Below are 14,738 nucleotides of genomic sequence, written 5' to 3'. Positions count from 1 at the left end.
GAATTATATCGTTGTAATTATGCATGTGTTTGACCCACAAATGGGGTCTACATCCTAAGCACTTAGCAAAACATCACTTCTCAGGCTATGGAAATTGAGTGGATTCAGTGCAAAGCAAAGAGGTTGTCATGGCACCCTCGTCCTTGGCAAATCTCATCAAAGAATCATTAATGAATTGGGGTTTTGTTCAACCAAAATATTCTCTTCAGCTTGCGATGTAACGGCCCGGATCCAAAATCTCTCCATATATTGATATTGATTATATTGTTTCTTTCGTTTCTCAAACTACTATTCTTCTGTTTTCTTTTCGAATCATTTAGAGGTGAATACAAACGGGTGAAATCCAAATTCACCATGCTGTGAGGAAGAGTCCTAAATGGCTTAAAATTGCAGCTGAAAGAGCTAGGAGCGGTGGGGGAGATGGTTCTTCTCCAGAACGAATGGCATTTTATTTATAAAACAAAAGCCTTATAAAGGGAAGTATGTCAACCGTGTCCGTGCTCTATTTTTACGAACACATTACTTATAGAGTCCAAAAATACTTTCCATTGGGAATAAATGAGGGGAAACCTTCTGTCAAGGACATTTTACTCTTCCCAACAGGCTTAAATAGCCTTTTTATGTTATCAATATGCGGGTACTTCATCAGAATAGCCACTGATATGAGTGAGTGACATGGTTCAAAAAAATAGGAACATCAAACCTGGCTGATAACACAAACTTGACAGGGTGGCAACCAAATCTAAATAACGACGATTATTTAGAGGTAGCGTAATTGTACTGTGCGGACTAAAATGTTAAATTATTTTATGATCAAGTAGCCTTATAATAAAACATGACACGGCTACACATTGAGAGCAGATCGAAATAAATCTCTCTCTTTCTATCTCTTGGTTTAAACATTTCACTAAGTACAGACCACCTTTTCAGACGTTTGCAAACGTTATCAATTCTTTGAGTCGCTGACATGAATGCAAAACAGTTAGAAAAGAGGCAAACGCGGATCTCTTGAGTAATAGCCGGTATTTGGGGTATATGAGGGCCAATGCACCAACAGGTCTATTTGTACAATTACATTGAATTCGATTTTTTTATATCTCATTTTACTTGTGGCTGGAGGACAAGCTTTGCAGGGTTACTGGCTATAACGCTAACGACGTCGTGTGAAAGGGATTTCTTGATACAAAATGTGTTAGACTCAGCTGAATCTCTGACCAGTTAGACACAGGTTTGCAGTCTTGAATATATCACCTAAGGAGGTGCGGCGAGAGTAAAACAAATAAAATACGGGGACAGTTGTGGTTCACATGGGCTCAACATGTGATGCACGATAGCCCACAGTGGGCAGACATACTTACATTGAGGTGATGTTCTTGAACAGATCTTCGATGCTGTTATTTCCATTGTTCCCAGTATCTTGCAGTGCAAGCAGAGGAAAGAATTTCCCATTGTCAGACTTATTGCAATAGATCTCAGTTGGAGAGCAGCTGCAGGTTGGCGGGCAGTCCAGCATATTGCTCAAGTAGTCCTGAAAGATGCTCAAAAGAAACAATACCCTCCACCAGCAAATTCGTGGTGGAATAAAAAATAAATCCATGATTGAAAGTTTTGGGGGATAATATCCTTGAGCGTTTCTGAATCTCCTAACCGGAGCCCGTCTGACTGCAATTGTGTGGTGTGTGCGCGCGGGCGAGTGAATGTATGGAGGTATGTCAAATTGATACAATTGCGGTAATGTCCATCTATTTTATAGACGAGAACGAAGAATAGTAAAAAAATACTCCGTCAAATTAGAAATGGTTCAAGAATCACTACTCCAGGCTTGTCCTCCTCTCTAGGCTGCATGGTATAGGTTACCCTGGCTGTATTCAGGCTGCCGTTAGCTGTTAGTTCCAGGTTATTTTAGCACCGCTCCAAGACAGATGGATAGCGCATTGGAAACAGTGACGGGAGAGAGAGCAAGGTCCATGCTCCAAGCATCAAGTCCCACCTACTGGGCAGAAAGGAAACTGACACACCTGCAACACAGGATGCAGCTCAATTCAGATCATAACAGCCATTGCAGAGTGTGTGTATAACACAATAACAACAGACTACTCATTTATGGTGTTTTATCATTAGACCTATGGTTCGATGTTCAGAATTTACCCATTGTTCGTCCAGGCAAGCATGTCTCCTTTTTAGAGGACTGCCTGACGAAGTATGGAAACAAAACAAATAAAAAAACATTTAATAAGGCAGCCAGTATAATGCAGATAAAATGCAGTGAATTATTCAGGAGCAGACCAGTGCTATTTTTGTGAATATATTTCACTTAAGCTTGTCAAAGGGTAGACCCCCCAAAAAAGGAAAACATTTCACAAGAAAATACACTTTTGCCCAGCGTCACTTTGCACTTAAATTGAAACAAAAATAAATCCAGGCTAAACTTGACATTATTTACCATACAAATCCCACTGGGCACAAACTGGTTAAATCAACGTTGTTTCAACACAATTTGTCAATGTATTGTGACGTGGAAACCACGTGGCAACTATATTGGATTTTTAAAAAGTCATCAACGTTTTGAGAAGGAAATTACAACCACGGGATTATGGCACCATGGTAACATATTTAAACATAGACAAACCTTGTATAAAATGTTGAATTTGTATGTTTGAAACAACTCAGATCTTCAACATAATATCCATTATAAGAAAAAAACAACAGGCTGGGCAGCACTTCCTATGGATAGTTGATCTATCCACAGCTATCCCTTCAGCCTCCCAAGCCCTGCTCAGCTTTGATGTTTGTCACTGACTATTACCAATGTGCTATCATGATAATGATTATTGAGAAATCTCCACTTATTCACTGTTGCTATCAGAGTCATTCCAAAGAGTAGGTTTAACAGAGCAAATGGAATGTGACCATACTTTATCAATCATATATCATCAATGATGCTATTTAGGCTTATATAACATTTGGAAAGTCATCAATGGCTATTCTTTAAAGGCCCAGCGCAGTCAAACTTGATTTTCTTGTGTTTTATATATATTTCCACACTATGAGGTTGGAATAATACTGTGAAATTGTGAAAATTATGATAATGCCCTTTTAGTGTAAGAGCTGTTTGAAAAGACTGCTTGAAATTTCAGCCTGTTATGGTGGGATGGAGTTCTGGCCTGCCTTGTGACATCACCAGGCAGTCAATTACTTAATAGACCAATAAGAAAGAGTGTTCCAAACCTCTCTGCCAATAAGCGCTAGTTTTCAGTTTTCCCCTTCCCACTCAGACACTCACATATAGTCCTAGAAATTGCTCTTTGCTAATAAGCAATTTTTTGGAGAAAAAATAATAATAATTTTGATTGCAAACAATAGATGTCAACAACTACAGACCAGTATCCCTTCTTTCTTTTCTCTCCAAAACTCTTGAACGTGCCGTCCTTGGCCAGCTCTCCTGCTATCTCTCTCAGAATGACCTTCTTGATCCAAATCAGTCAGGTTTCAAGACTAGTCATTCAACTGAGACTGCTCTTCTCTGTGTCACGGAGGCGCTCCGCACTGCTAAAGCTAACTCTCTCTCCTCTGCTCTCATCCTTCTAGACCTATCGGCTGCCTTTGATACTGTGAACCATCAGATCCTCCTCTCCACCCTCTCCGAGCTGGGCATCTCCGGCGCGGCCCACGCTTGGATTGCGTCCTACCTGACAGGTCGCTCCTACCAGGTGGCGTGGCGAGAATCTGTCTCCGCACCACGTGCTCTCACCACTGGTGTCCCCCAGGGCTCTGTTCTAGGCCCTCTCCTATTCTCGCTATACACCAAGTCACTTGGCTCTGTCATATCCTCACATGGTCTCTCCTATCATTGCTATGCAGACGACACACAATTAATCTTCTCCTTTCCCCCCTCTGATAACCAGGTGGTGAATCGCATCTCTGCATGTCTGGCAGACATATCAGTGTGGATGACGGATCACCACCTCAAGCTGAACCTCGGCAAGACGGAGCTGCTCTTCCTCCCGGGGAAGGACTGCCCGTTCCATGATCTCGCCATCACGGTTGACAACTCCATTGTGTCCTCCTCCCAGAGTGCTAAGAACCTTGGCGTGATCCTGGACAACACCCTGTCGTTCTCAACTAACATCAAGGCGGTGACCCGTTCCTGTAGGTTCATGCTCTACAACATTCGCAGAGTACGACCCTGCCTCACGCAGGAAGCGGCGCAGGTCCTAATCCAGGCACTTGTCATCTCCCGTCTGGATTACTGCAACTCGCTGTTGGCTGGGCTCCCTGCCTGTGCCATTAAACCCCTACAACTCATCCAGAACGCTGCAGCCCGTCTGGTGTTCAACTTTCCCAAGTTCTCTCACGTCACCCCGCTCCTCCGCTCTCTCCACTGGCTTCCAGTTGAAGCTCGCATCCGTTACAAGACCATGGTGCTTGCCTACGGAGCTGTGAGGGGAACGGCACCTCCGTACCTTCAGGCTCTGATCAGGCCCTACACCCAAACAAGGGCACTGCGTTCATCCACCTCTGGCCTGCTCGCCTCCCTACCTCTGAGGAAGTACAGTTCCCGCTCAGCCCAGTCAAAACTGTTCGCTGCTCTGGCACCCCAATGGTGGAACAAACTCCCTCACGACGCCAGGTCAGCGGAGTCAATCACCACCTTCCGGAGACACCTGAAACCCCACCTCTTTAAGGAATACCTAGGATAGGATAAAGTAATCCTTCTAACCCCCCCCCCCCCCCCTTAAAAGAGTTAGATGCACTATTGTAAAGTGGTTGTTCCACTGGATATCATAAGGTGAATGCACCAATTTGTAAGTCGCTCTGGATAAGAGCGTCTGCTAAATGACTTAAATGTAAATGTAAATGTAACAATCACAGTAAGGTAATTGTTACCCAAAAATGATTTGATATTGAGATAAGAATGGCTACATTGGGCCTATACATTTATCCCAAGATTCAACAAAAAAACTCAGCAAAAAAAGAAACGTCCCTTTTTCAGGACCCTGTCTTTCAAAGATAATTTGTAAAAATCCAAATAACTTCACAGATCTTCATTGTAAAGGGTTTAAACAGTGTTTCCCATGCTTGTTCATTGAACCAGAAACAATTAATGAACATGTACCAGTGGAACGGTCGTTAAGACACTAACAATTTACAGACGTAGGCAATTAAGGTCACAGTTATGAAAATTTAGGACACTAAAGAGGCCTTTCTACTGACTCTGAATAACACCAAAAGAAAGATGCCCAGGGTCCCTGCTCATTTGCGTGGTCGTGCCTTAGGCATGCTGCAAGGAGGCAAGAGGACTGCAGATGTGGCCAGGGCAATAAATTGCCATGTCCGTACTGTGAGACGCCTAAGACAGCGCTACAGGGAGACAGGACGGACTGCTGATCGTCCTCGCAGTGACAAACCACGTGTAACAGCACCTGCACAGGATCGGTACATCCGAACATCACACCTGCGGGACAGGTACAGGATGGCAACAACAACTGCTCGAGTTACACCAGGAACGCAAAATCCCTCCATCAGTGCTCAGACTGTCCGCAATAGTCTGAGAGAGGCTGGCCTGAGGGCTTGAAGGCCTGTTGTAAGGCAGGTCCTCACCAGACATCACCGGCAACAACGTCGCCTATGGGCACAAACCCCTGTCGCTGGACCAGACAGGACTGGCAAAAAGCTCTCTTCACTGACGAGTCGCGGTTTTGTCTCACCAGGGGTGATGGTTGGATTCGCGTTTATCGTTGAAGGAATGAGCTTAACACCGAGGCCTGTACTCTGGAGCGGGATCGATTTGGAGGTGGAGGGTCCATCATGGTCTGGGGCGGTGTGTCACAGCATCGTCGGACTGAGCTTGTTGTCATTACAGGCAATCTCAATGCTGTGCATTACATGGAAGACATCCTCCTCCCTCACGTGGTACCCTTCCTGCAGGCTCATCCTGACATGACCCTCCAGCATGACAATGCCACCAGCCATACTGCTCGTTCTTTGTGTGATTTCCTGCAAGACAGGAATGTCAGTGTTCTGCCATGGTCAGTGAAGAGCCCGGATCTCAATCCCATTGAGCACGTCTGGGACCTGTTGGATCAGAGGGTGAGGGCTAGGGCCATTCCCCCCAGAAATGTCCGGGAACTTGCAGGTGCCTTGGTGGAAGAGTGGGGTAACATCTCACAGCAAGAACTGGCAAATCTGATGCAGTCCATGAGGAGGAGATGCACTGCACTACTTAATGCAGCTGGTGGCCACACCAGATACTGACTGTTACTTTTGATTTTGACCCCCCCCCCCCCTTTGTTCAGGGACACATTATTCAATTTCTGTTAGTCACATGTCTATGGAACTTGTTCAGTTTATATCTCAGTTGTTGAATCTTGTTATGTTCATACAAATATTTACACATTCAGTTTGCTGAAAATAAACGCAGTTGACAGTGAGAGGACGTTTCTTTTTTTGCTGAGTTTATATTTAAAAAATGACATTTGATTTTGTCCTGTTCTTTCAGTTCGATTTTTGGTTGAGATGGAGATGTGAATCCAACATATCAATGATTAATTTGTAGACAAACTGGAATTAAAGCCAGACTAAGTCAGTGGCACAGATGGAACAATCCAAGCAGAAGAAACATCTCCTTCAAATGTTGATATTTGCTTGTGTTGACAACCAAACACAATTCAATTCTCCATGCTGAAATGACGTGGCGTGCCCAGTAGGATGTCTGTTCCCCTCCTTCCAACCCGAAGGCCTGAAACCAACTGATTGGAATAACCTCTGTGTCAAGAAGCCTGTGCCAGGGGAATATCCTCATATATATCTTTAACAGGTGGTGGCAGGTAGGGCTTAAAATCCCAACTTGTTGTCACAAAATGACTCACGAACGTGTGCATGCAAAATTACAACAGGAGATGAAAATCTGACAATAAACACTATTACAAGAATTACTAACTTTATTAAATGTAAACTCCCCCGTAGAAGCAGCGACAAACGTTACATTCGCAGTGTGTTCACAATAGGAAGCGGCATCGCCAATCCAGTAGGGGTGAAACATTGGAAGCCGTTCACTTTCAATGGAAAGAAAGCAAGAGAAATGGAGTGGGTGGGGCGACCATTGAGCGATGCGAACATGGGCAAGGGAGCTGAACAGGGCGGGACTAAAGTTGAGGAAATCTGAACTTGATTCTCATCCTCCCCAATATCGCAACGCGAGTGACCAATCAAAGCTTACCATAGTTTCCAACCCCTACTGGATTGGCTGACAATGGCTGTTGATAAGTAGCACTACATGGGTGCTTGCTACCTTGTTAGCATCCACATGAGGGCAAGGTTAGCGTGGCTAGGTGAGTGCAGTTTATAGAGTGTAAACGGCCAGTTATTCCCAAACTATTACCAGCACTCCCCTGGGTGCATGAGTGTGAATGCTATCCCCTGGAGGACAAGGAAGTGATATCGGTAGGAAACACTTTTCATGAATACTGGAATGATAAGTCAAATTATTAAATTATTCAAAGGCAGGGAAAATATCGACAACAGCATTACTAAGCTAGAGGGGATATGGCTAACTGGCCCTCTTAACTATCACTTGTATTCCACTTCACCACGTGTGGGTGCTAGCAAGCATGCTAGGTACTGCTAGGTATCAACAGCCAATCCAGTAGGGGCTGGAAGCTAGAGTGAGCTTCGATTTGTCAGTAGCGGCACAATGTCGCAGAGTATTTGCATGTAGGCCTAAATCAACTAGAATCAATGTGACATGTACGCCTAAATCAACTAGAATCAATGTGACATGTAGGCCTAAATCAACTAGAATCAATGTGACATGTAGGCTTAAATCAACTAGAATCAATGTAACATGTAGGCCTAAATCAACTAGAATCAATCTGACATGTAGGCCTAAATCAACTAGAATCAATCTGACATGTAGGCCTAAATCAACTAGCACCGATGTGACATGTAGGCCTAAATCAACTAGAATCAATGTGACATGTCGGCCTAAATCAACTAGAATCGAAGTGACATGTAGGCCTAAATCAACTAGAATCAATGTGACATGTAGGCCTAAATCAACTAAAATCGATCTGACATGTAGGCCTAAATCAACTAAAATCGATCTGACATGTAGGCCTAAATCAACTAGAATCAATATGACATGTAGGCCTAAATCAACTAAAATCGATCTGACATGTAGGCCTAAATCAACTAAAATCGATCTGACATGTAGGCCTAAATCAACTAAAATCGATCTGACATGTAGGCCTAAATCAACTAAAATCGATCTGACATGTAGGCCTAAATCAACTAAAATCGATCTGACATGTAGGCCTAAATCAACTAGAATCAATGTGACATGTAGGCCTAAATCAACTAAAATCGATCTGACATGTAGGCCTAAATCAACTAAAATCGATCTGACATGTAGGCCTAAATCAACTAAAATCGATCTGACATGTAGGCCTAAATCAACTAAAATTGATCTGACATGTAGGCCTAAATCAACTAAAATCGATCTGACATGTAGGCCTAAATCAACTAAAATCGATCTGACATGTAGAACCTAAATCAACTAAAATCGATCTGACATGTAGACCTAAATCAACTAAAATCGATCTGACATGTAGGCCTAAATCAACTAAAATCGATCTGACATGTAGGCCTAAATCAACTAGAATCAATGTGACATGTAGGCCTAAATCAACTAGAATCAATGTGACATGTAGGCCTAAATCAACTAGAATCAATGTGACATGTAGGCCTAAATCAACTAGAATCAATGTAACATGTAGGCCTAAATCAACTAGAATCAATGTGACATGTAGGCCTAAATCAACTAGAATCAATGTGACATGTAGGCCTAAATCAACTAGAATCAATGTGACATGTAGGCCTAAATCTACTAGAATCAATGTGACATGTATGCCTAAATCAACTAGAATCAATGTGACATGTAGGCCTAAATCAACTAGAATCAATGTGACATGTAGCCCTAAATCAACTAGAATCAATGTGACATGTAGGCCTAAATCAACTAGAATCAATGTGACATATAGGCCTAAATCAACTAGAATCAATGTGACATGTAGGCCTAAATCAACTAGAAGCTCAAAACATTTGTAGTAACAAAAAGTCAATGGGTGCCGGGTTCAAAAGGCATATACATTGAGTGTACAATACATTAAGAACACCTTCCTAATATTGAGTCGCCCCCCATTCTTTAACCCGCCTCCTCCCCTTCATCTACACTGATTGAAGTGGATTAGTAAGGGATCTTAGCTTTCACTTGGATTCACCAGTTTATGTCATGGAAGGAGCAGGTGTTGTTAATTTTTTGTACACTCAGTGTACTTAAACAAAGGAAAAACCTGCACTCACTGAAATATTCTTTAAGTTTTCATGTATTTTTTTAGCAGCAGAGGTCAGAACAAACGGACGCGTTTTGGCAGCAGCCTTCGCCAGCATTTGGAAAACGTCATCACATAGATTTTGGGGGTTGAAATGATGTGAAAACAACGTTGATTCAACCAGTTTTTGCCCAGTGGAATAATGTGTGCAAACTGAGGTTCCAGGGCCCAAAGAGAGAAGGGGATAGAGAATAATTGCTGTTACAGAGAGAGACATAATTATATCCATGCCTTACAAACAGAGAGCCCTTAATGAGAAATCATGTCAGGTTGCTTCCTGTGAGCAACAGGTGCACATTTATTTCTTTATTATTATTTTTCTTTTGAAGCTCTTGTGGAAAATAGTTTTTAAAAATACAGTACCAGTCAAAGGTTTGGACACACCTACTCATTCCAGGGTTTTTCTTTATTTTTACTATTTTCTACATTGTAGAATAATAGTGAAGACATCAAAACTATGAAATAACACATGTGGAATCATATAGTAACCAAAAAAGTGACGTCTGCTGCTGCAAAAAAGATTGAAAGAGAGAGCGTAGAGACTATTTGAAGGAATACCTAGTCTCCTTTCCCTCAACTGCACTGATCTGAGACCAGACAGTAGGTGAAAGCAATATGATTGACCCTCATCTGGCATTTGATTAAAACATTTTAAGACAGGCACTTTAGACTATTTGGATGCATGCTGAAATATAGCCTAAGGCAATTGGCAATTGTGGTAATTCCAGTCATAAAATACTTGAATTCAACTGTATTTTTTGTTGTTTATAATAGCTATCCCTCTCTACTTTGTGTCAAATCCTAAAATAGATAGTTATACTTCCTTACATTGGCAAAGAACTGGCTGCTACAGTGGGCAAATCGGAAACATATTATTTCCCATACTAGATTTAGTCATAATGACATGATTATATCCACATAAGCATTAATAATAAGGAATCATAAAACATGATGCATGTTATCTTAGCACTGCTGCAGCCTAGCTTGACTGTATGAACTCCTAGCAGTGTAAAGGTCTAGATGAGCTTTGAAACCAGCAATATGCAGTGAGTTGGAAAATAAAAACCTGGCTGGTAAGGCAACGTTACCCATTCACTTCTACTTATCATCAGTGTGAAATACAACCTCCATGTTTATTCTTGGCAACAGTAATCATGAAGATTGTCCAAATGCGTCAAACACACACACACACACACACACACACACACACACACACACACACACACACACACACACACACACACACACACACACACACACACACACACACACACACACACACACACACACACACACACACACACACACACACACACACACACACACACACACACTCACCATGCTATGTTCACACTAACACATGGATGCACATACATGCACATAGCTTCCTCTCTACTGAGACACTGACCTGCCCTGTTGATGCTCATGGTATGAGATATGCAGAGCTCTCTCTCACTCCAGACCCGTAGGGCTGAGGCCTGTTTGACAATGTGGGGAATCAAGACCATCTGTCACCATCCGTTTGTATGTGTTACACAAACAAAAGAGTAATCAGAGACACATGGAATAATCACCTGCAGACCTATACGGAAATTGCAAGAGTCAACGGATATTTAAAAAAAAAAACATCCCTGAGCCCGTTGAAGTGTTTCATTTTCTGTAGATCATAGAAGAATCATTGGAAGACCTTAAGCCCATCATGCATCCCCACATGGAGCGAATTAACCTCTAAAGTGCCCTGAACAATAGTAATCATCTGCGTTGAAGCTGTTTATGAAATGTCCATTAAAACAGAATTGGTGAAGCCTGTCTGAATATCAGTCTCCTGTCTCCGATATCTAGATTCTCCCTTGTTCTTAAATCAATCCTTTTCCATATTGACTGCTACAACCTGCCATTAGGGACTCTAATGACTGACAGAGTGCTGCAATCATCAAGTATTTTCTCCAGATAATTACTTTTTTTCTGTTCTCATGGTAACATTAGTCGAAATTCAGCTCAAGAAAGCAGAAACCCCTTTGAAGCTAGTTTACAGGTATAGTAGCCTGAAGCACTGATGGGAAAGTCGCATCATCAAGGAGAGTCATTGTGATATCAGATTGTAAGGAGTATCCCAACCCTTTTCCTGTACAACTTATGCCAATAGATTGCAATTCTCAATTTCCCAAAAACAGACTCAATGCAGATCCTTTCTTAGACACCAGCTCACAAACTGATGGCATCTTCTGCAAAGTATAATTTCATATGAAGTAATCATGCTATTCATAGTCCGTATGCCATTGAAGTACTGATGATAAAAGAATGTCACAGTAATCATGCAGAACCTTATGGTAATTGTATATACGAGCTGACAATCATTAGGAACAGTAGGCATACAGTAAGCAGAGAGGTCCTTTGTATAGCTGCGAGGCATTACGTTTGTTTTCTCGTTGCCATTGAAATCTTGATATTTGGTAGGGTTTTTACTAAGGCACTTTTGTTTCCTTGATTCCCAATTGACCTCTTCTACTGCCTTGACAAAAACAGCCAATTATTTCATGCAGTAACTCATGACAAATGTGATCAGCCTAACAGGCAACTTGGTCTAGGCTTGTATGTGTGTGTGTCTGAAAGAGGACGGGAAGGAGGTTACCAATCTCTCTGCCTTTTTAACTTGTCACATCTATTGATGGCTTGCATGGACGTAAAATAAAAAGCAGGTCCCACAGGGAAACCCCCACCCAGATGACACTCTCTATAAACCATCCCCCTCCCTCCTTGTTTCCCCCTGCCCTGCACTATAATTACAGGGTTAACGGTGAGTGACAACCTTACGTACAGAATCTCTTAAGCAGCATATTTTTTAATTTAACTAGGCAAGTCAGTTAAGAACAAATTCTTATTTTACAATGATGGCCTACCCTGGTCAAACCCTCCCCTAACCCGGGCGAAGCTGGGCCAATTGTGCGCCGCCCTTTGGGACTCCCAATCACGTCCGGTTGTGAAACAGCCTGGGCTTGAACCAGGGTCTGTAGTGACACCTCTAGCACTGCAATATAGTGCCTTAGACTGCTGTGCCACTCGGGAGCCCTTACGGTATACAAAATATAGATAATAATAATAAAGTGAAACAAAATGAGTAACCAATTCAGACCTTTACAATTAAGTTAGCAGACTTGATGAGTAAGGGTGGGAAATGAAGAAAACATTTATAAAATACAAACAAAATGAAGATATGACAGATATGCAAGCCTAATGCCTAAACAGTAAAAAATAGAACAGCTGTAGGAACAATAGCACTTAATCCATTATCTTCATGTATTATTAACAATATTGCTTTAAATTACCCTAAATCAGGGTCACACAGAGTGTTTCTGTTTCACCTGTTTTTGTGCTTGTCTCCACCCCCTCCAGGTGTCGCCCATCTTCCCCATTCTCCCCAGTGTATTTATACCTGTGTTCTCTGTTTGTCTGTTGTCAGTTTGGCTTGTATCGTCAAGCCTATCAGCGGTTTTCCCGTACTCCTGTTTTTTCCTCTAGTCCCTGTTTTCTAGTTTCCCGGTTTTGACCCTTCTCTCTGCCCTGACCCTGAGCCTGCCTGCCGTTCTGTACCTTGTGACACTGTCCTGGATTACTGACCTCTGTCTGCCCTGACCCTGAGCCTGCCTGCTGTTCTATACCTTTTGGACTCTTCTCTGGATTCCTGACCTCTGCCTGCCCTTGACCTGTCGTTTGCCTGCCCCCTGTTTTTGTAATAAACTTGTGCTACTTCTAACTATCAGGGTATTCTCCTGAGCCGTGATAGGTTCTTGGTAGTCTTAAACACATCTACTTAGAAACAAAGGTATACACCTCACACACATGGTTATGGGCTTAAAAAAAAGAAGACACCTGTACCATGTCAGATAGTTGAAACATATAACATTTTGAGCTTGCATCCCAATATAACACCTTATCAGTGGAAATTTTAGCATATAAATATTGGTGGGCCAAACTCTTATTTTTTTATGCATGCCAGCATAGCCACAACACTAAATAATACATGAATTGCACTATAACAGTGACAAACGGTGCCCACAAAACTGTTAGGGCCTACATAAAGCTGTCCCAACAGCAGAGCTTTCTTTTCAGCACCATGGAGTGACTCCTTACCACCACTACACCTATCTATCAGTGGAGCCTTGTCTGGCAGCGACACTGTTCATTCAGTCTCATTTACTGCCTTTAAAAAAAGCATAGATGATATGGCGGACTCGCTTAAACAAATGTGGTTTCTACTGACAATTGAGATGTACAAACTATGGCATAAGGAAAAGATGAGCGGATAAGAGACAATCCGTAATTTTGATTAAGACATGAGCGAGCAAAGACGGACGTAGTCAATTTACTGTAATTATTTGTTCAGCACTTTTGAAATGGATAGTGACAGAATTCAGAACATGAGGGGGAAAGGGACCAAATTATTAGGGTGAGGCACATGGGCTACTAACAGCTTACTACACAACATATACTTAGTATTACTTTCTTAGCTACAGTATGCATATCTCCCTGGCATATTACATCATTTATGCAGCAGCATACAATACCTTTTTGGACTCATCGTTGTGCTGTGCTCACTTGAACAGGAAGGTGGCGCGATGGTCCTTCTTGTGGGCAAATTTTTCATGAAACTTTGTCATTAAAGTCGGGCATTCTCTGGATTTATGGTGCTTTCTAGACAACTGGGAACTGGGGAAAAAAACAAGGTTGAATCATGACGTCAGTGATCTTCAGGTCAGAGCTCTAGAAAGAGGCCGCTTTAAAAAAAACAATGTTTATTAGTTATGAAATGATGAAAATATGAAGAACATTCCACCCATGAGGCCACTAGGTCATTTGACTGCAGGAAAGGCCTACGTGCTCTATACTATGTACAAAAAAAGAAGGTATATGCAAAAAGTGAAGTATGTACTCTATATATACTCAGATATAATAATTCATAATTTCCTGTAGGGCAAGTCCTTCCTCGGAGATACATTCAGGAGCCTAAATAGAGGGGCACAGATACATTCAGGAGACTAAATAGAGGGGGACAGGAATCAACAATAAGAAAAACAAGCAAAAGCAATAAAGCTATTGTGTAGGAGTAGCACATATGGGACTGGCCATCTCTCCTTGCCAGTAGCAAAAAATAAATACAAAATTAAACCAAAAATAGTAGGGGAACAGCTATTAACTTATATTGCCATATTAACACAAATGGATTCAATGTGCTGTACCCACCCAAGTAAGCAGTCCCTGTATGTATGACACCTCCATATATTGTCCTTTAATTGGCATGGTGTCATCATAGACAATATAAATATAAGTTCAATGCTCAGCAATAATAGC

At 42.0% G+C, this 14,738-nt stretch overlaps 1 protein-coding gene across 4 annotated transcripts in view; it reads right to left on the bottom strand.

Moving 5' to 3' along the window:
• ntrk3a (neurotrophic tyrosine kinase, receptor, type 3a) overlaps positions 1 to 1,960 on the bottom strand; it is a 256,450-nt gene extending 254,490 nt beyond the window's left edge. For all 4 annotated transcript variants that reach the window (XM_071326246.1, XM_071326248.1, XM_071326247.1 and 1 more), the window contains exon 1: positions 1,359 to 1,960. In XM_071326246.1, coding sequence (XP_071182347.1) covers positions 1,359 to 1,597 — 239 coding nt within the window. In that variant the 5' untranslated portion in view covers positions 1,598 to 1,960. The remainder of the gene's footprint in view (positions 1 to 1,358) is intronic.
• Between the last annotated feature and the right edge of the window lie 12,778 nt (positions 1,961 to 14,738).

This window comes from Salvelinus alpinus, chromosome 9 (assembly GCF_045679555.1).
Source record: "Salvelinus alpinus chromosome 9, SLU_Salpinus.1, whole genome shotgun sequence".
Taxonomy (NCBI): domain Eukaryota; kingdom Metazoa; phylum Chordata; class Actinopteri; order Salmoniformes; family Salmonidae; genus Salvelinus; species Salvelinus alpinus.
This window is presented reverse-complemented; position numbering and strand designations above follow the sequence as displayed.